Source organism: Sminthopsis crassicaudata, chromosome 6, assembly GCF_048593235.1.
Source record: "Sminthopsis crassicaudata isolate SCR6 chromosome 6, ASM4859323v1, whole genome shotgun sequence".
Classification (NCBI taxonomy): domain Eukaryota; kingdom Metazoa; phylum Chordata; class Mammalia; order Dasyuromorphia; family Dasyuridae; genus Sminthopsis; species Sminthopsis crassicaudata.
The window spans coordinates 254,728,004-254,749,974 of NC_133622.1; the positions used below are offsets into that span (position 1 = coordinate 254,728,004).

General features: G+C 53.6%; 1 protein-coding gene across 3 annotated transcripts in view; it reads right to left on the reverse strand.

Annotated features, from left to right (window-relative positions):
* Positions 1-21,971, reverse strand: part of SHANK2 (SH3 and multiple ankyrin repeat domains 2) — a 534,119-nt gene that overhangs the window by 212,901 nt on the left and 299,247 nt on the right. For all 3 annotated transcript variants that reach the window (XM_074275360.1, XM_074275361.1, XM_074275362.1), the window contains one exon: positions 14,101-14,176. In XM_074275360.1, coding sequence (XP_074131461.1) covers positions 14,101-14,176 — 76 coding nt within the window. The remainder of the gene's footprint in view (positions 1-14,100; positions 14,177-21,971) is intronic.

The following is a 21,971-nucleotide window of genomic DNA, read 5'->3' on the forward strand; positions in this document are numbered from 1 at the left end:
CATCTAGGCTTCTTTCCTTTATGTTTTTTGCTCTCCCAGTTTACTTTGCTCTGCATCATTTTGTTTCCTTTCTGATGGCAAACTTGTGTCCTGTTATGTTCATATAACGCTGTTTAGCCATTCCTCAATCCAAAAGCACCTCTCTTCCTTCCTAATTTTAACTAAAAAGCAAGTCTACATTTTCATACAGATGGGACTTGTTCGGAATGGGAGAATCCTAGGCTTGAAAAGGACCCTGAGAGCCACCAAGTACAAATCATGCCTCCCCAAAATATCCACTGCACTACTCTTCCCCAGTGGTTACTTGGTATCTTTGAAGAGTTCCAATGAGGGGGGACCATTACTTCCAGAATCCCCCATTCTTCTTTTGGACTAACTACTTGGGGCATATACATCCCTATTTCCAGTGTTTCCAGAAATCATGATTTGATGACTTCTCTAATGGAAACCCCCAATGTTTTCTGGAACGATTGGACCCATTCATAGACCTACTGAAAGTGACTGTGTCTGGCTTCCCACACGTTCCCCCGCCCCAAATGCACATTTTCACCATTTTCCGCACAAGTCCCAAGGATGGCTGGGAGGTGGAAGGTCACTTGTTTCGATCTGCTTTTCTCTCAGGAGTCATTTGGCTGATTTTTGGTGGCTGTTGCTAGCTCGCGTTTGGATTTATGACGCCTGCCACTTGGATGTTTTTCTCTGTTGCTGAGAATCATGGTCGGCAGGATTAGGAATTAGAAATGACTGGGCTTTGAAGACAAAGGCAGCCACAAAGTTTACCTAATAATCATCCTCACAATAAGCTTCCCGATAAGATCCTTTATGTTTAAATCATTTTCCCTTTCTGCCACAAGTGCTCCGGCTGATGTCAGGCCCCCATACAATATGCAAATCTCTTCCCAGAGTTAGATTAGAAAACATCTTCCCTGGCTCTCCTGATTGGAATTAAAATAATGAGGTGACAGGAAGCCCAAGAGCATGTCGGACTTCTGACAAAGTGTCTCCTTTTCCTGGACACCTCGGCTTCCGAGAGACCAGGCATGGGCCAGTGGGGTGGTCCAAGCCTTTCCCCCCCCCTGCCAGCAGTGACGCGGTTACGGGCTTTGCAGAAACGCATTTTCTCTCTTGCAGGCGACCTCTTGGCCCCTCCTGCAATGTCTGCCCGTGGAAGCAGCAGAGTAAACAGGTAGAGCGAGACAATGGGCGCACGTTGGAGAGGGTCATTCATCACTGCAGGGAACTGGTAAAAAGAGAAGCTCAGCCCAGCTCCCTGGCCAATGCCCCAACAACTTCCGTCTGAGACAGAAATACCAGCACCCGGAGTCACAGGGTGCTGAGATTCTCCACCCAGAAACTAATTGGATGAGAAGGAAGCCGGGCCCTCCCTGGGTATCATCACAGTAAAGGAGGAGGAAGATGAATCTCTCAAAATTGACTTCTATCTTCTGAGGAAATTAGCTACCCATAATGCACCACTTCAGTAACCCTGGACTGCAAAAACTATGGATCATCCCTTAACATTCTGCCCCCCCCAATAAAAAAAAATTGTCTTGAGCTCCCAGCATTTGAAATCACAGAGAATGGGGAACAACAAAAAAGCAGAGCAAGGTTCTGAACGACCCAAAAGAAGCCCATCTGGCAGCCAGAGATGGCTGTTCTCTGTTTGGGGGAGGGGGTCTGCTTCTCTGCTTCTTAGGGCTGGGAAGGGGGGCTCTAGTCCCATCCTGAGGCTGGGGGAGACTATCCCATCCCATCGAGAGCTTAGAGGGTCCCCTCACAACCAAGAGTATTTATTGCCAAGGGCGATGCTCCCAAACCGGTGTCACCAAGGGACCGCGATTGGGACGCTGTTGCCAAAGGGCCGAGCCCGTCTGTCAGAATTAGTTTTGTTCAGGAAGTAGTTATGGACAGTGCGGTCCGCATTTAAAGAGGGGCCTCGAGCTTCAGCACAAAGGAGAAAGTCAGAGCCCAGCGAAGGGAAACCGCCGAGGCAGGAGACCAAACGCCGGACACAGTCTCTGTTCTCGGGTATCTGAAGGGCTCGGTTCTGAGCCCCTCCTGTGGCAGGACTAGAAGCAGACGGGCAGAGGCTGGAGGCCATCAAAGAAGGTCCCCCAGTTCAGAAGGGGGATGAGCTCCCCATCACAGGGAGTGTTCAAGCTACAGCCAAATGCCTGGTTGCTGGGGACCCTGAGAATTCCTGCAGACACAGTTTGGACTCAATGCCTTGGGATCCACTTCCTCTCTGAGCTTCCGTCTCAGGGGCGTACAGGTGAGTATCACAGGGAGGTGTTGTGGAGGACGTCTGTTTGCCTCTGGAAGCAGGGACGCGATGGCTGTGGCAGCAAATGGATTGGATTTGGGGAGGGCAGGACCTCTAGGACCATCTGGGCCCAGTGGCCAGATCTGGAGGAGGCCTGGAGGCAGTGGGAGGCAGTGGGAGGCCGTGGCCTTTTTAAGCTGAGTTCTTTAACAGGAGGCAGTTTAAGGCAACACCCATTCAATGATTCAGGCTGGGTAAGAAAAAGGGCGCTGGGAAAAGGAAAGGTAAAGGCACATGGAGCTGACATCCAGCTCAGGGTGTCCCGCGGCCCTTTAACACACAGCAGGGGATCTTAGGAGGAGCACAGGACCATTGAAGGAACCCTCAGGGTCAACCTCCTCCCCCAAGCAGCTAAGTGTTATTTCCCCATTCTGCAATCAATGCAACTGAGGCTGAGACACCAAAGGGATTTTCCTGGGTAATCCAGCTGGTAAAAGGTGAAGGGAAATGGGAGTCCAGTCTCTGAAGAAAGCAGATTTCCTCCATGCGGCCCAGGCCCAGGGTTGGCCCATCTGCCAGGAATGATTAATGAGGAGCCAAGCGTCTGAAGAGAAATGGGAAGTGAGGGAAGAAATAGGACCGAGCGGCAGCTCTGGCCGACGGCATCAGCGTTGGGCACAGTCTGCCAGCCCGCGGTGCCAGGATCACATAAAGAGGAAACAGCCTTTTACAACCTTCAGGCCATCCCGGCGACGTTCTCCTCGGGAACACGGGTCTGGCTGGGGCTTTCAGGGCCCTGGGCCGGTCTCGGCACTTGAGGTCCTTTGGGGGAGCCTCATAATATAGACAATCCTAGGTTTCTAGACCCAACCCTCCAGGCCCTCAGAAGCATCTCCTCAAGACTCCCATCTATTCCTGCAGGGGCGTGGAGTCTGCCTGCTCCAAGCAGCCCCTTCCACACTGGGACAGCCTCTGCAAGCCCAATCCCGGTGCTACTGATTCTGCCCTTGGGGGCCGTGCGGGAAAAGTCTCGACCTTCTGAGGAACTTGGCAGCACTCTGAATAAATAAAAAGCAAAGGCAGCGGATTTCCCCTAAGTTTTCCTTCTCCAGGTGACATACCACCGGTTCTTTGGGTCAGTCCTTCGATGGCACAGTCTTGAGACCCTTCCCCAAGGTGGCTGCCCTCGGCTTATTGACCTGCTTCTCCCAGGCACAGACCTGAGCCCCCCAGATGTGCTCTGACCAGGGCAGAGGCCAGGAGGCTGCCCCCTCCCTACCTGGGACACCGGGCCTCTCCCTCGACAATCGTGGCTCCCGTAGCACCCTGATCATTCATTCATAGTCTGGGAGAGAAGGCCTTAGAGGTGGGGGGAGGGGAAAGAGGCGCAGAAGAGGCTCCAGGCAGAAGCGGGGGCCCGACATGGGTCATGAAGGAAGAGACCTCAGGAAAAAGGACCTTCCTGGCCTGGAAGGGGGGGCACAGGAGGTGGGGGGAAGGGCTGGGTGAGAAGCAGAGGGGCCAGTTGGCCTGGGGTGTCCAGCTGGTTCCATAAACCCGGAGAAGGACTGAGCTCTCCTATGCCGCCCCCCCCCCAGGGAAAAAACTGCTATGGACTGGCTTTAAAATGGGCCAATTCCAAGAAGAGATAGGTAATTTAGACAGGCCAGTCGAACCCTTTGGAGTTACACAACAGAGCAGGAGGGAAGCGTGCAAAGGCTCAGGGGAGCCCCCCACCCCGATGAACGAACGAGCCTGATTCACTGGCTGACCACGACTGCAGACACTGGAGCACTTCCCACTCAGGGAGGGGACATGGAGGCTGCAGCAACATCCCAGAGCATCACTTTTGAGCCGTGATTTCTGCAGCTCGATCCTGCCCCCAAATGCCTTCTTTTGTGCTCATTAAACTGGGTTTGAGAGTTGGGACAGGGGAATGGTACTGAGAGAACCCGAAGATAGAAGAAGACACAGAAGTCACTTAAGTCACACACAAGAAAGGCTTCTGATTTTATCTGTAACTTCGGCAAATTCCCTACTTCTGAAATGGCTTAAAACAACTCTGAATTATCTTCCAAATGATCCGGACGTGCCTTGGAGCTGGCGCTCACTCCGTTATCAGCCAGACGTCCAAATGAAGCCCGTTTACGGCTGACATTTCCTTCTCTCTGAATGACAGACGCGAGTGAGCACAGGCGCAGCAGAAGGGCTCCCCAGAATGTCAAAGCTGGTCGGGCGACGTGAGGCTCCTCATCTGACGCCCTTGTGGATGGGGGGGTCACAGGGACCCCAAGGACAGCCTAGAGGGGGGACTGAGGGTAGGGAGGGGGTGGGACTTGTCCGAATCAGAGCATCATTAAGTCAGAGACCAGCCACTGTTCTTTCCGGCATCCTGAAAGAACTTCACTAATTTCTGGGTCTGTCTCGTTAGCTGAAGCTCTGTAAGGGAACACTTTGGTCAGTAGTGGTAGAAAGGATTGCTCCAAATGGGACATTTCCGAGCCCGGAGAGCCGAGCTGCCCAGCCGGGGGCCTGCAGAGCTCCGCGGAGCACTGATTTTGCACACACACTCCACCACACAAGGCGAATAAAAAAGTAAACAAGATCACCCCTGTCTTCAACGAGCTTCTGTTCTAATGGGCAGAACTGCCCCACACATAAAGGACCGCAGGAAAGTGGAGGGAGGCCAGGTGGGCTAATGCTCCTGCTCTAAGAGGGCCACCCAAAGAAGTCCTTTCCCACCAAGGGATCCACAAACTTCCCCAGGTTTGGAGTAATTTCTTGAGTAGGTCTTGTTATAGAGGCCCTGACTAACATGAAATCATAGTGTATTTACCCATCAGAAGCTACTGATCCAGCCTAACTATAGCATTTGGAGCTAGAAGAGACTTAGCTGATATCACAACAACAACAACAACAACAACAACGTTACTATGAATGCAGTGAATAGGGAGCTAGTTTCCGAGTCAGGAAAATACAAGTTCAAGTCTTGACTTTAATTTGTTCAGTTGATTTAATTGTGTTCTATTCTTCATGACCCCAGGTGGGGTTTTCTGGGCAAATACCCTGGAGTGTTTCCTTCTCCAGCTCATTTTCCAGATGAAGAACTGAGGCAAATGGAAAGAAGGAAATGCCAGCCGTAAATCTGGATGTCTGGATGATTACCAAGCAAGAACACAACTTGCTCAGTCCCAAAGCCCGTGTTCTACCTGCTGTTCCACCTAGCTGCCTGACCTAACCGTGCCTCTGGTACATCCTGCTAAAGAGCCTCTCAGTGTCCCAACAAATCTCCCAGATCGCGATCACTTAATCAGTCAAATGAGGAAAAAGGAGAAATGTAGAGCAACGCTGGAAAGGATGAGGGTAAGGGCCATACAAGACAAGCAGAAGACTTCCTGTTTTATCCTAGAGGTGACAAGGGCCCACTGGGGTTTAAGGCGTAGGAGAGTGACATCCTTAACTAATGCTTTGTCACTGGGCTCCTGTTACACAGGAGCAAAGTCCAAAAGGGGCAAGAATCCAGGAACACTGCTGACTGGAATTCAGGTGGAGGCGGTGATCATGGAAAGTTTAGAGGGCCCGGATGCCATGCGGAAAACTCTCCTTGGGAGGCCACTGACGCAGAGGAATGACAAGTCCCAATCAGTACCTAAAAGGGACGCTTCTGGTGGCTTACGGAAGAGCGATCAGAAAGAGTGGGAGATGATCTCGGAGTCCAGATGGGTGTAAGAAGGGGCTGGCAGGAAGATGGGGACAGTGGGGAGAGCGCTGGAGGCAGGGAAGCGAGAGATGCTGGGAGACGGCGGAGTCAGGACTTGTAACCACATGATGGAGGATGTGGGAGGGGGGCAGTCAAAGCGAGGCTCCATCATGGAAGACCCAGAAACGCCCCCGGGCAGGTACAGACAACCTCCAGGATGTGGAGCTTTTAGGGACGTTCCCTGGCCGCTCCTCACTTCAGCTCTGCCTCTGCACTCTGGTCAGCGATTTTCACTACTCAGATGGCCCTGACGTCCACGGGACACTTTCCTTTCCATGGCTTGGCTGAATAAGTAGCCAGCCGGAATGACTCAGCTTTGAGAGATCAGCGTTTACCGAGCTGGGGGCTCTGGGAGGCGCAATGGACGGAGCAGCCACATCTTGAATTCAATCCGGCCCCAGACCCCGGCAAGTCCCTTCGCCCTGTTTGCCTCAGTTTCCTCATCTGTCAAATGAGCTGGAGAAAGAAACGGCAAACCAGTATTTATGTCCCCAAGGGGCCGCGAGGAGCCGGATGTGGCGGGAGAGCAACAACGTACCAAAATGTAGGAATGAGAGCGGGTGCTGTAGAACTGTCGCTCGGCCTGGGGCACGGGGCCCACGCGCCCCCCTCATGCAGGAGGAAGCTGGCTCGGGCCTAGTGGGCCCACGCGCCGATGCACAACCCGGGTCAGCAGGACGGAGCTCTGCTTGGGGTTTCTCTCCCTCCTCCTCCGCAGAGTCCTTAGGGAGCTCCTTTTTGGCGCGTGGAGCCCTCTGCTGGCGTCTGGCGGCCAGTGCCGGCCCCTCTTAGGCTCAGATCCGTCTGAGGAGCCGCACTGAGCTCCCCAGCGCCGAGTCCGGTCTGCGGCGCGTCTCCTCCGAGCTGCCGGGCCGTCAGCGGCCGGACCGATGCTGGGAAGCTGCACTTCAGGCGGGCCGCCGATTCCCTTCCAGCCCCAATCTCTCCCGCGTCTCCATCTGCCTTCACTCGAGGGCCCGAGCCCTCCCCTTCTCCCTAAACGCGAATTCGGGCTCGTTACATTCGGTTGGTCCAGAGACGTTGGGCCGACTGATTCTGTCACTCAGTCAAGGGCAGGCCGGGCCGGGCCGCTCGGAGCAGGCTCTGGGGCACATTTGGGAGGCGCCAGCGGCTATGGTGGACTCAGATCCCCAGGGGAAGAATTTGACCAGAGTGCAAATGGAGGCGAGACGAGAGGCTGAAGGCTTGGGCTTTCTCCTGGCGTCACCGGGAACCTCTGCGGTCTCCGGGCAGGGCAGAGCCGCCGGCAGACCCGGGAGACCATGTAAGGGGCAGAAGGGATCCCAGCCAAATGCGCCCACGACCCTCGGCAGCTGGAGGACCCTTCTGGGCGTCCCTCGCCTGTAAATGGCGGGGAAGGACACCGGCTCGCGGCTCCTCCAGCTCCCGCGTTTGCTGATCGTTCCCAGGAGAGGTCGGCTGCTTGGGGCCCTAGAATCCCTCCAACAAATAAAAGCGCCGCCCGCTGCCCGTGAGACGCCCGGTTACTCAGGAACGCCGGGCCTGCTTCCTCCTCGGCCGCGCCGTGAAACGGTGACATCCCTGCTTCCCTCACGCGGGGCGGGCACGGCACCTTCCCGACGCTTCCCTGCAGAAAATCACGTTGTGCCTGGGCTGCGAGGCGGACAGTGCGGAGCCTCAAACCGGGGGGAGGGGGCTGAGGCTGGCAGGTCGCCCATCATTCTGAAGCAGGAGAAAGGAGGGGACGGGCTGGGACGCTTAGCTTGGCAACGCCGGCAGCCTTGGCATTGTGCACCCTTTTAAGGGCGCTCTCAGGGGTGCAGGGCTGTGTGCTGTAGCCCAGGGGGCAGAGCCGCTCCGGTCCACAGCAGGATCTGCAGAGAGCCCAGGTCAGACCTCATGTAAGGAACAGGGAGGGCCACAAGGTGGCGTCCTGGTGGATCGAGGGCTAGGAGCAGAGTGACTCCTCCATGAGCCCCCCAGCTTCACCTGCGAGAGGGAGGGAGGGAGGGAGGGAAGCTGCTCTCCCTCTTCCTCCTCTGAGAGATGATGCGGACCAGTGGGGTCTTCATCCGCCCGGATCGTGACTCTCCCGGGGACTCCCCGTCTCCATCCTGGGGGCGGAATCTCAGCTGTGACCCCTAAGGCGGCTCGACACAACAAGCGGAGCAGGGGGAGCCCAGCGGTCACTGGGCCCTGACAGGGTCAGTCCGGGGCTCCCAGGCCGCGCGGCCGCCCCTCACAGCAACGTCAGGCCCCGTGACCCTCCTCCTGCCTGTCCCGGAGGAGAAAACTGCACAGCCAGAGGAGCAAGTGGCTGGTCCAGGGTCTCTCAGCTAACAAGCGGCCCTCAGGGATGGAGCCCTCAGGCCTCCATGGGGGGGGGGGAGGAAGGGAAAGAAGGAAAGAGAGAAAAGGAGAGAGGGAGAAAGGAAGGGAAGGAAGGACAAAAAGTGGAAAGAAGGAAAGAGAAGGAGGGAAGAAGGGAAGAAGGAAGGGAGAGAAGGAACAAGAGAAAGGGAGGAAAGAAGCACTTATTATGCTCTTACTATGTGCCAGGTTCTGTGCTAAACCAAGATTATGAACCCCTACAAACAATAGGGAGTACAAGGATTCTTACAAAAACTGACAATTTTAGGGTCAGGGAATCGTGGGATCTTACTCCTAAAGTCAGAAGGGAGCTCAGAGACCAGCTAATGTAGCTCCTTAATTTTACAGATTGAGAAACTGAGGTCCAGAGAGGAGAAAGGACTCCCGCGGTGGTCCAGGCCTCTTTCCTTTGGATCAGGAGGGTCCTAGGTCTTCTCACCCTGGTTTTCTAAAGCCTGAAAAACCCCTTTGCCCGACTCTTCTTGGAGGTGGGAATACCTAGTTTTAATTCCAACCTCAGACACAATAGCTGCGTGATCCCAGATACCTCACTTAACTTTTCTCAGCCTCAATTTCCTCATTGGACTCAGTGACCTTGAAAGTCATTTTTGCCTCTAAATGTATGACCCGATTCTCCTAGCAAGTCGTAACAGATTATTCTAAGAAGGAAGCAGAAAGAGCAGTGCTTTGGGATGGAGAAGATGGAGCTTTGAATCTTGGGAAAGTGCCGTGGCTCCTGGTGCTCAGATTTGTGCAATTAGAACAGGGCAGGATGGATGAACTAGGGCATTTCTCAGGACTCTGCCAGGTCTCCGCTCACTGGGCCTCAGGCTGAAGCTCTTGCCTCACAAGTGACACAAGACCCGAGTCTCCATGGCTCGCTGATGTGCTTCAGACTTTGTCAACATATTTGGGAAAAAACCAACCCAAACCTTCTCAGGGTCCCTTGGTGGAGGGAACGCTGCTCAAAGGGAGAGCGAAAGGAGCCTTCCCAGATACCCTCATCACTCAGCACAGCATCCCCTTCTCCCCAGACCAAAACACGTCACCAAGAACAGAAGGGATAAAGAGAAGGAAAGTCCTAGCCCTTGCCATGTTGTTCTCATGATGCTCATGATGCTCCTTCGTTGAGACCCAGATGCCCGGGTTAGCCTCACATGCCAGCTCCCTCTGAGGGCATGACTCAACAAAGCCCGTCCTGGGGGCCCAGGAACTCCAGGCTGCCTGTTTTGCTCATCCCCCCATCAATAAATCCCAGGACCCTACAAGAGCGAGGGATAATCTTCCTAAGCTGGACAGGCACAGAAAGATTTGCCCAGGATCACTCAGTAGCTCAATGGAAGGGATTCGAGAGTCCTTCTAGGCTTCGGTGCAGGCTGAGCCCAGTGACTCGCACTTGAGGCAACAGGCAGTTCCAGCTGTCCGGTAAGTGGGCACCCAGGTGGCTCCTTGAGCCTTGCTTTTGCTGCCCATGCATTGCCACGAAGCACTCCTTGATAAACCGCCTTCTCATCCCCTCACTGACTCCCTTATAACCTTATTTTGGGGGGAGAAAGGCTGGCTTAGGCAATTAGAAGGAATCGAGGGAATCACACACATTTTCCATTTCTTTTCATAAAGGGCAAAAACACTAGAGAAATGAGTGGTATTAAATCAACGGAGGCAACATCAACAAGACAAAGTCAACCTGGAGAAAGCCAAGCCTGGAAATATGGGTTTTGGGGGGAGGTGTCACATAGGTGCAGGTCTAGGCAGCCAGGGTTAACCCTTACCAGAAATTCTCTCTTTGCTTCACAGGAAAACTGGATCTAGAGCCGGAGATGTGGAGAGGAGAGGAGAGATGTGGGGGGTATAATGGTTAAAACACTGGCCCTCGATCCCCCCATTCAATGGGGCTTACAGTCACGGACTCTGGGCTTCTTGGTTCCTAAAGGGAGGAGGGTGGACTACACCCTCCTGAAGGCTCCTTCCCTTCTAGATCTAAGATATCACAGGCTACTAGGCCTAGGAATAGGCAGTGAACTGTCCAAGGTACTGCAATTACAGAGTGGAGGGGCACGATTCACATTCAGTTCTCTGACTCAAATCAGACTCCTTTTTCCTACCATCCCATGGTGCTAAAAACAGCCTTCCCATAAGGAAGTATGGCCTTAGCAAATGTAGAACATCCCTTACCTCCACTGTCATTCAGGGGGGCCTTTGTTACTGCTCATCTGGACTCTTACGATGCCTTAATTGGTCTTCCTGCCTCCAGCTCCTCCATTCCAAGGAATCATCTCACACACAGCTCACAAAAACAATCTTCCTAAGGTCATACTCTTCCTCAAAAACATTCTAAGGCTCCCTACTGCTGTAGAATAAAAACAAAATCCTCAGCCTGGCTCTGAAGATGGCTCCCAGTACGGCCTGGACCTGCCTTTCCCGTCTCACATATTCTCCTCCCTCAATCACTCTCTGCTAGTCCAACTGGCCTGTTGGCTGCTTGTCAAAAGGGACCTTCTGTGTCTTGCCTTCCCGCCTCATCACTGTCTCACAGGATGCCCTGGTTCCTCTGAAGCTCGGCTCAGGTATTTCCCCGCTCCCCAAGACCTTTCCTGATGCCTTCCTCATTCTCACCCCAACCAGGTACTCATTTGAAAAAATGACTTTGTTTACTTGTAGCTACTGTGCCCCCTCGTTCCTAATAGAAATGTAAGTTTCTTGGAACAAGGATAATTTCCTTTCTTCCTTTTATTCCCAGAGCCTGGCCGGTACCTAACACACAGCACTGGATGGAGCTGGAGCGAGCGAGCTCAGAAATCCAGCCTCGGATACTTACTGGCTATGTGATGCTTTACTCTGCTTGTCTCAGTTTCCAGATCTGTAAAATTGGGATAATTTAGTGTATTCCTAATGGGCTTTTGTGATGACCAGAAGAGAGTAAAGTGCTCAGCACTGGGGCTGGTATGTAGTTTGAGCTACAGAAATGGGAACTATTATTAGCTATTACAGACACTTAACGGGACCCAGAGAAATGAAGAGATCCGCTTACTGTGACTCGGGCAGGCTCTGAAGCTCGGCTTTCTGCTCTCCAAACAAGGCTCTTTCCCTTACTCTTTATGCAGGCCAACTGTTGTTGATCAGAGTTATTTGTAAGTCCCTCCGTCCTGAGGCTACAGAACTCTGAGGGGTCGAGGGTGACCCAGATAGCCAGGGAAGGCTGGACCCTGGCTGCAGTTCGGTGACTGAGAGAAAGGCACCCACTCTCTGGAACACTGGGTGTCTTCATGCCTGAGTCCGGGAGCAAGGAGTCGAGGAACAGCGAGGGAGCGTTCCTTCAGCAGGCCGGCCCCCTTCCCACTAGGTGTTCTCTAAATAAAACTGTGGGCAGGGCCCCGGTCTCTGCCCTCATCTGCCAGTCTCCCAGTGCCCACTGTAGCCAGGTGCTATGGGCAGCTGCCACTTCGGGTCCTGCCCCAGAGAGATCTGTCCCCAGTCACTGAGCAACATTTCCTTCCTGCCCAAGTGCCCTCCTAACCTTCCCCCAACCTTGCCCCGTCTACCTTCCTTTGCCCCTGTTACATCAGGGAACAGGACGGCTCCTCCAGAGGAGGGGCTCCTTCTCTTGTGAGCGTTCAGGACTCTGGGGAACAAAAGCGGGCCTCCCATTTCTTTTAACCCTCACACAGACCTTGATGAATCAATAACCGCCCCTGCCAATTCAGGCCTAATGGTAAATATTTAACCAGGACTCGCTTTTTTTCCTTCCATTCTTCACAACACCCAGAGAACTATTGATTTTACCTTAAATTAGAAGCAAGGAGGGATTCTCACTCCTGCTCTTCCCCCTGCTCTGGAGGCCAACACACTTACGGAAGAGTCTTCACAGCAACTGAAAAGCTTGGATGGTTTTGTACAGACTTTAGAGCAGAAAATCCCAGGGGCTACTAATCTGCACGTGGCCAGGAAGCTCATGGGTCCGACCTTCCTGCTGGCCGTGCTTCTGGAAGGCTGCCCGGGAGCGGGGCTGGGGACCAGAGATGCCTCTGCTGATAACCACGTGACTGCGTGCTCCTTTAGCCCATAATCCCATCTCCGCCCTACCTCTGACTGGGCCGTACCCTCCGAGGGCCAGGACTCTGGCCTACTGCCTGCCTCTCCCTGCCAACCCCCTCTCCCATTTCCCGTCCTCCCTTTGTGTTTCGTCTTCTCTTCTTGGAACATAAGCTTCTCCAGGGCAGGGACTGTTTTTGCCTCTCTGTGTATCCTCAAGGTTTCCTGACCTGGAAGCTTTATCACTGTCCAGATGACGACGGGCACTTCGCTTCCTAAACCTCAAGTCCTCGGAGCAGAGTCAAATTCCCCAAAGTGTCCAGCCAGAACATGATCTCAGGCTTTACCAGAAGGAAATCTCAGCCCCTGCCTCTGTAAGAGGGCCGTGGCAGAGAGCAAGAATTATGTCACCCACCGCGGGGGTTGGCGGTGGGCAGCAAAAGGGACCGCGCCGGCTTCCTCCGAGCCGTGACGGCGGCGGAGCTCGCATTGCTGCTTAGCAAGCTATAGTGAAGTGGGAACTGGAGCTGGGTTCGGCGTGGGCGGAGTCTCCTCCCGGGTCCCACGTCCCGGGAACCACGTTGCCTGTGGCCACACGCTTTACCTACAGTGGATCAAGCAAACTCTCTGCCCCTATCCCATCCCCTGATCTGCTTCCCAATGAGATACTGTAAAGCGTTGAGCACAGTGCCTGCCACCCAGTGGGTGCTCAATAGACGGCTGTTCCCTTCCCGTCCTCCCTCGCTCCCTATTCTTCCCAGCCACGTAATACCATACGTTCGGTGACTAGGTGGGATCTCTTCTGTACCAACAACAGACTAAGCGCTGGCTGGGACCGCAGGGCGGAGAACCGGGCTCCGTACCCTCCCTGCTCCCCTACTAGGATCAAGGTTCACAGGAGGATCCCAAAGGCCAAGGACTGACTGCTTAATTATTATATAACATTACATGCATTAATATAACAATGGATAATTGGACACAATGAGAGATATGGCCTGGAACCCGGACGTCGCCCTTCTCACCCGGCGCAGCCTCCTTGTTCACCCAACGGACACATCCCAGCTTTACGGACACCACGATGGACTCCGGACAAGTCGTCAAGACGAGTGCCCCCGCCAAACGCCTGTCCCACCGAGGAGGAGGAGAATTCCCAAACCAGGCTTCTGCCTCCCAAGAGAGCTCCAGCCCTTCCCCCATGCCCACGGCTTTCCCGTGCCAGCTTGAACAGAGGCCCGAGGGCAGGCCTTCAGTCCGAAGGGCAGCCCCGGGAGACTGGCTGCAAAGCCAGCCCTGCCATGGCCCTGTGGGCCACGTGGGTGAAAGGGAGTGTAAAGCAGCATGAAGCTGGTTCTCGGGAGGACGGAGTTTCCATCCACACCTTGGAAGAGAAGCTTTATGGACCCGGGGTAAAGCATGGCCTCCTGCCGCCATCTGGCCCAGTTTTCTCCCTTTTCTCCTCTGGGAAGGCTCCTGGTCTGGGGCCGCCGGGCTCCTGCAAACCCAGCCCCCAAACCTGAGGGGCAGCCAGGGCTCAGAACCTCCGCTCCCACATCCGGGCCCCACGTTATCAGGAGCGCTCTGAGAGACACAAGAGCAGCAGGAAGATCCCCACCCAAACACGCATCTCCTCAGACCAGCTGCGCGAAGGAACTGGGCCCCCGACATCCTGGGAGCAAAAAGAAATCCATCTCACCTTGAGGCGTCGAAGCTGTCATAGGAGCCCACCGTGTAGTGTCGGAAGAGCTTCTTGGTGCGGTCAGTGCGAGTCTCTGTGCAGACGGAGAGAAAGAAAAATCATTTTTAGGAAGCTTTATCATGGCCAAAGCAAATGCAACTTGGACAGGTCCAACCAGACCTGGAGGACCAGCCTGACCCGGAGGACCGGCCTGGCCTGGAGGAACAACTTGACCCAGAGGACTGGCTTGACCCGGAGGAACAACTTGACCCAGAGGACTAGCCTGACCCGGAGGAACAACTTGACCCAGAGGACTAGCCTGACCCAGAGGACCGGCCTGACCCAGAAGACTGGCCAAGACTTGGGCACTCAGGGCCATGCTGATGCTTCACATTAAGGTCATTCCTTCCCAGACCCACAAGAAAGACAACAGCAGTGCTCCCAAACTGGGGAAAAAAGCCCCGGACGGTTTCCCTGGCTCAGAAGAGAGCAGAACGTCAGCTCCTCTGAGCCCCGGGGGTTATTTGGGGGATGACCAGCACGTGGCTGTGCCCTCAGCCTCCGAAGCCCCCCAGCAGTCACAGCCTCAACGTCCACCCAACAGACACAGAACGCCAAGTTAGAACATTTTCCATCTGGAAAAACCACAGCTGAGGGTCAGGGGGAGGCTGCCTGAGCCCAGGAGGCTAAAAGGACCCCCCCAGAGCCTCCAGGATCTCTCCATGGGGGACAGCAGAGCTCAGGGCTAAGGGGGCTCTAGAAACTGTCAGAAGACAGGGCCGGATGTTGGCCTGAGAAAGCTCTAGATGCCCGGGGTGAGTGGGTGGTATAGGCTCCCACCTCCTTCCGCTCTCACCAGAGAGCCCAAAAGCACAGATCTAACAAGTCTTTCCCAAAATCAAGAAACCTCAACAGCTCCCTATTGCTTCTCAATGAAATCCACCCTTCTTTTGGAATCTAAAGGCTTTCACGATCTGGTCCAACTGAAGTCTGTGGACCGCGTCCACGTGACTGGCCCTCATACGCTCCACGTCCAGTCGAGCGGCCCTTCCCACTCAAGCAGGCTCCATCGCCCACAGGCTTTCCCCTCTGCTTGGAATCCCCTCCCCCACCTGGAATCCTAGACTCAGATATATTTCAAGAGCATCCACCTCTTCCCAAAGCCTTTTGTGACTCCGAGCCCCCGTCAGCGATTCCCCCTCCTCCAGGGCTATCCTCAAGGTGTCTTTGTTGTGTTCACTCATTTGTTTTCTGCCTTCTCTGTCTTCCTACCTACAGCTAGGGGAAGGGCAGGGCAGATGCCCCGGCCAGGGCACCCCCATCCTGTAAAACAGAGCGCTTCTTCAGGCCTGCTGCCGCTTTCCAACAGGGGCACGATGCCCCGTGGATCTTCCCTCTCCCACCGGTCCTCATTAGCCATCCACCATTCAGGCTGAAGAAACCTGGGAGAACATCTGGGCCAGGCCCTCCTCACTCTCTGTACTGTTGAGTCATCCGGCAGCACTCAGCTGCTGGAGTACCGAGGGCTTTGTTATTAATTATTATTATTACTCGCTCCCCTTTTTGCTTAAGGCTCAATTTGGTGGCTGTGTGCTGGTTACCTAGGGAACTATTCAGGGCCTCCACCGATTGGGAGACTGTGTTCTCCGATGCAGAAGCTTTCAGGGCCAGGGTCAAGGGTTCCAGCCTCCCAGGAGTACACGTGGGGGTGGGGACCCCTAGCTCTGTCTGCTCACATGCTGCACAAAGTGGGGCTGGGGACAGACACCCTCTGACCTCAGGGCAAAGCTCGGTAGCCACGGAGAGCTGATGATACCAGTGGGGAACCCAATCAGCACTCACCTCTCAGCCCCAAGGTAGAGGTGCTGGGGAAGAGAGGAGGGAGGGAAGAAAAGATGGATAAAAGAGAGAAGGAAGGCAGGAGGAGAGAAAAAGAACCAAGTAAGGCAAAGGCCCTGCCCTGGAGGTTTGGAGCTCCTGCCCCGAGGGGAGGGGGCTAGATTCAGAGCCAGGAAGTCCCCGGTTCAAATCTGGCCTCTGATAATTGCTAATTGATGACCATAAATAAATCCTCTCATCTCCCTGAACTTCAGGTATCTAACCTACAAAATTGGGAGGATAATTACTCTCTCAAGAACATTTATTCAGCACCTGCCATAGGAGCCAGGCCCTGTCTTTGAGGAGCAAAAGACAAGAGGGCTTTATACAGCTTGGAATAAAAGGCAGGTACGTGGGGCAGGGCTCCGGGCAGCAGGGCTGGACGCTGTGCCTGTGCCCCTCACGTTCCTGCCCTAGGGAAGCTCTGCTTTCGGCCTCAGTAGCCTTCAGTCCACTCGGCACTCGGCTGGCAGGACGGCTTTTCTAAGATCATCTCAGTCTCTGCTCCGTGACCTCCAGTGGCTCCCTAAAACCTCCAGGATCATAGAGGTCACTGAGAGTCCCTCACAAGCTGGCTCCTTTTACTCTTCACTTTATGATCCAGTTAGACCATCACGGCTCCAAACCAGCCCTGCCCTCAAAGTGCTTACCTCCTAACAATAATTAGAATAAGCGCGATTTCTGCAGCAGTCAGAGGTTTTACAGACATTATTTGTTTGGTGACATATGACAAATACAGTGATAATGGCCAGAAATGGGCCGGTGCCCCCATCAGCTCCCTTCCCCTACCAAGCCTCTGTCAAACAGATGCCTTATCCATAATAGTTCAGCACGACACTGGGCTGGGAGCCATCGACCGAGCTGTGCTCCCAACTCTGATGCTTGGGTGTCCCTTCCCTTTTGTGGGACTCCTCCCTGGGTCATCACTCAGAGGAGTCACTGGGAGGAAGGAAGAGCTCGGCTCTTGTGAAATCCCCTGCAGATGGCCCTGGGAAATGCCCTGAGCCGCTTCCTTAGCAAAAGACGGAGATAATCACCACACCTGGAGAACCCACTGTGCTGTAAGAAGTGAAGCAGCAGAGGTGAAGGGTTTCCCCCATTTTAAAGTGCTCAGGAAAGGTCAGTAATAGGAGAGGAGAGGACTTGGGTCTCCCTCGGGTCTTTTATCTCTCTGAAAGTCTACAAATAGGACACGCATTCATTTTTAAAGGTAATAAAACACAGGGAGGTATGCACACCTGAAAATTCAATCTCAGTTTATTTCTACTTGTGAAAAAAGTGGCAGATTGTATGATAAACTTCAGTTTATCACTGATTAAAATAGCCCACGAAAGAAAGCAAAATTCTGGAAAATAACCCCGGATGATTCCATTTTACTTGGACAAGAGATGAGGGACTGAACGCCTGCAGATTTGGAGGGTCTTTTCTCTGCCTTACGCACTATTTCTAGTAAGGGGAGTGAGGAATTTTCCACAGGAAACTTTACTGAGAAGCTTAAGGTAGCTTGCCAGTGCTTAGCATACAGCAGGCACTTCAATGCTTGAACAAATGACAAAATTAGCCAAGGCTCTGAGAATCGAGGAGATCACAGTGGTGGAAGGCCTCTTGCCTCATGGCACACGAGGCTCTCCGGATTCTCTTTGAAGGACAGTGTGGCAACTGGGAGGGTGACCAGCAAAGAAAGTGCTCGAGGCAGAAGGTAGGGGCCTCCTTTTGGGGAGGGGGGAGGATGGGACAGCCAAGGTTTCCCAGCTATCTGTGAGTTGAAGAACTCAAGTCCCCAGGTCGGGGATTTGGGAGAAAAATGAATTTCCCACGTTTTGCTGGTAAATTCCCAGTTTTATGGAGGTATTTGTATCCCCCCGGGCCATACCCACACATCTCTGTTGAGATGCTTCTCATGAAACGAGGAACGGTTTTTGAGGAAAAAATCTCTTTCAAAGGACAGTATCGTTAAGACGTAGTGTCCTCGATTCTGTTTCCACCTAATTAGCCTCTACTTAGCTTTTTACTGAAATATTATGGTTTGTGCTCTTTAGGCATTTCTGACACTCCATTTAACAGCTAGAGATGATTAAATGAAATACTTGGATCACCAATCCTTTGCTAACCTAAGGGCAGATTTAAAAATATTTCAATTCAAAATTAATTCATTGAGACCTACTATGTACACAAAATAAAATAATAAACACAAGAATATTCCACAGAAGAAATGGAGTCAAGGATGTTATGTATGGGATCAGAAAAGATGGTAGCCTGGGGAGAATGGGTCTATTGCTGCCGGGCTCAGCGTGTGGGGTGGATCTCCTGGAAATGATGGGACCCTATCTGGACCTTTGGTGACTCAGTTCAGCTTTGCACTGACCCTTTTCTGGCATCTTTGCCCCCTTAACCTACCAGGGTTGTGGCTGCCGAGCCTTGGCCCTGCGTCTCCCATCCACCACAGCCTTTGTTCCCATTCACATGCAATAAAATGGGGTTGAAGGACGTCATGATGTCCCACAGACTGTCACCATTACAAATGGACGCTCCATAATCTCAACACTGCACTTTAGTCTTGTTCTAGCTCCCAATGAACTCCCCGGTGATTCTTCCAAACTTTTACGTTCTTTCTCAAATCTCCCACGATCCCCCCTCCTCCAGCTTCTTATCTGAGAACCCGCGCCCCGAGGCCATTTGTCAGGACCCCCCTCTTCTCGGCTCTCCCAGATGCTGCTGCAACTCTCAAGTCCTTCCCCTCCTGCCCACTAACGGTGGTTATCACTTTTCTCTCATTTCAGACATTTCCCTTGGTGATCTCCCCTCACATGAATGCGGCTCCCCTCTCAGGGAGGACTCTCTCTTTGCCTGGCCGTGAGCTCTCTGCTGGCTTCAATCTCCTTCTCCAACTACCCAAGTAAACGCCTTGAAAGGATGACCTGAAAGCCTATCAAACTTCCCACTGTCCTTTGCCAATCCTCCTCCTTCCAAACTTCCTATTGCTCCGGAGGGGACCGCCCTCCTCCCAGCTCCCCAGGCTAGAAACCCAGGTTTCCTTCTTGTTTGCCCATTCTCTCATCTCTCACGTCTAATCACCCTCCAAGTCATTGATTTTACCTCAGAAATGTCTCCTCATAGGTCTGTTCTCTGCCATTTCTGCTGGCCTTGTACAGTTCTCAGAACCTCAGGCCTGGACCATCGCCTGCAAGCCTCTCTCCACTCCAGTCCCTTCTCCATTCAGCCATGGAAGTGATCTCCCCGAAGCACAAGGCTCCCCCAATCCCTATCCAATAAACTCTCACGACTCCCTCTAACCTCCAGGATCAAACACCAGGAGGCACGGGAACCTCAGCCCTTTCTAGCCTTCTCCCACCTCCCCCCCACCAGCATGTGCTCTTTGGTTCCGGGCCACCCATCTCCTGGCCAATCCACAGAGCTGGCCCCCCCCCCCCGCTCTTGGCTGAACCCCATTCCTGGAACACTCCCCCTCCTCAAATCTCTTCTGACTTCCCTGGCCTCCTGATCCCCCTCCGTTGATTCTCTCTCATTTACTCTCTCCATAGCTTTCTTGTACAGTCATTTTCACGTTATTCTCCCCAACAGACGGAGCTGCTGGGAGCAGGGACCGTCGCTAGTCTTTCCCCTAATGCTCTGGCACAGTATGTGGCACATGGGGGGTGCTTGGTAAAGGTGTCCCGATCATCTGACCAGTGCAAGAGTTCCAGCCGAGAGATAGTCGCCACCCCAGCATCCGGCCCGCGCTAGCCATGGTCCCCAAGTTATTTCCAGGGGTTCCAATCTCACATCTTTTTAGTCAAAAAACCTTTTTTTAACAAAATCTTTTTCTTTTCAAAATACACACAAAAATAGTTTTCTACATTTACTCTCACAGAACCTTGTATTCCAAATTTTTCTCCTTCCCTTCCCCATCCCTTCCCCTAGACAATAATCCAGTATATGTTAAACGTGCAATTCTGCCATACCAGATTTCCATTTCCATCGTGCTGGGCAAGAAAAATCAGATCAAAAAGGGAAAAAGTGAGAAAGAAAAGAAAGCAACCAAACGAGCGACAAAAAGGTGAAAATACTAGGTGTGACCACAGTCAGTCCCCGGGGACGCCCTCCCGAGCTGTAGATGGCTCTCTCCATCACAAGTCTATTGGAGGGGCAGCCAGGGGGCGCAGTGGAGAGAGCACCAGCCCTGAATTCAGGAGGACCAGAGTTCAAATCTGGTCTCAGACACTCAGGCTTCCTGGCTGTGTGACCCTGGGCAAGTCACTTAACCCCAGCTTCCAAAAAAAAAAAAAAAAAAGTCTATTGGAACAGCCAAAAAGCTTCTACAAAAAGGGGTCCCTACGTCTGCCCGCACGCGGCCACAGAAGAGTCAGCCCAGGAGAAAAGGGTCACCGTCGGCTCGTCTCAGGACCATTTCTACCCGCTCTCCATGAGGCGGGAATGGCTTTCTGTAACAGCCGCCACAACAAGGGCAGCATGGCGCTCTTTGTCATTTGCCAAGAGCTTTACGTTGGTATCACAGCTGAGTCTCAGAGTGCTCCGGTGGCCGGTGCTCCAGGTTTTAGCTTCAGTTTACGGATGAGGAACTGAGGTTTTAAAGGATTGACGGGTCCCAGGGCCGGCTCGCGTCCGCCAGGACATTAGTTGAAGCCAGAGTTCTCTGGTCCCATCCCCGAGCAGTAGTAACATCTGACGCGGCCAGGCCCTCCTCCTCGGCTCCCAAAGCCTATCCGAGCTCCCGCTCCTCGTTTCCCTGCCACGCTCTCTCCTCAACTTCTGCCCCCCCTTTCCTTTCTGCTTTTCCTCTTTCCCAACAACAGGTCGTTCCCAATTAAGTCCCATCTTCTCATGTGGCCGAAGTGGTTCAGCTTCAGCTTCAATCTTTGCCTTCCAGTCCATAGCCTGAGCTAATTCCCTTAGGACTGACTAATTGGATCTCTTTGCTGGCTGAGGGACTCCCCAAAGTCTTCTCCAGAACACAGTGGGAAAGCATCGATCGGGCACTCGGTCTTGTTTGCGGTCCAACTTTCCCAGCGTCCCAACATCCCTGCCCCGCGATGGCCACGGCTTTGTCGCTGAATAAGACTCCTACAGTTAGGAAGCTTACGAGTGAATTGGGACAATTGACCGGAGAGTCCCCTAAGGGTATCCTGAAGGAGCTGAGATTCCCCAACACCCCCAGGGCTGGGCATCCCCATCCCCCCAGGGCTGGGCTTCCCCACCCCCCAGGGCTGATTCCCCATCCCCCCAGGGCTGATTCCCCATCCCCCAGGGCTGAGATTCCCCATCCCCCCAGGGCTGGGCTTCCCCATCCCCCCAGGGCTGATTCCCCATCCCCCCAGGGCTGATTCCCCATCCCCCCAGGGCTGATTCCCCATCCCCCAGGGCTGAGATTCCCCAACACCTCCAGGGCTGGGCTTCCCCATCCCCCCAGGGCCAGGCTTTCCCATCCCCCAGTGCTGGGCTTCCCCATCAGCATCCAGTTGAAATGACTTTCCTAGGTCACCCTGCTAGTATCTGAGCCCAATGCCAAGTCCATCATTCTAGCCCTTGTACCAGACTACCCAGTACATGGGGGCAGATAAAAGGCCCTGAAAAACCTCCAAACCGTTAAGTCTTGATAAGTTCACATTATTTCCAGGCGCCAGAAGGGCAGAAGAGCCCTCACGCGCTACTATTCCAAAGTGGAAAATGAAGGTCAGTTCTAACTTGGGCTTCCGCCTTGTTCCACGTCAGATGAGGGGACAGGGTGGGGTAGGGGGTCTCCGAGCGCTTGTCGGGTCCTAAATCCTGAGTTCTACAACAGGAGCGGAGCGTTTCTTTTCTGCCCTTCGCTCTCTGAACCCGGGACAGTCTGCAAAGGTGGTAAAGCCTGACCGACCGACAACTACCCTCCCGGGCCGGGGAGACTCGGGCTGCGGCCTCTCAGGGGATGAGCCTCGAGGCAGCCGCCCGGAGTCCCGAGCCCCATCCAGGATTTGGGCTAAAAGGAGGAACTAGATTCCTGATGGGAACCC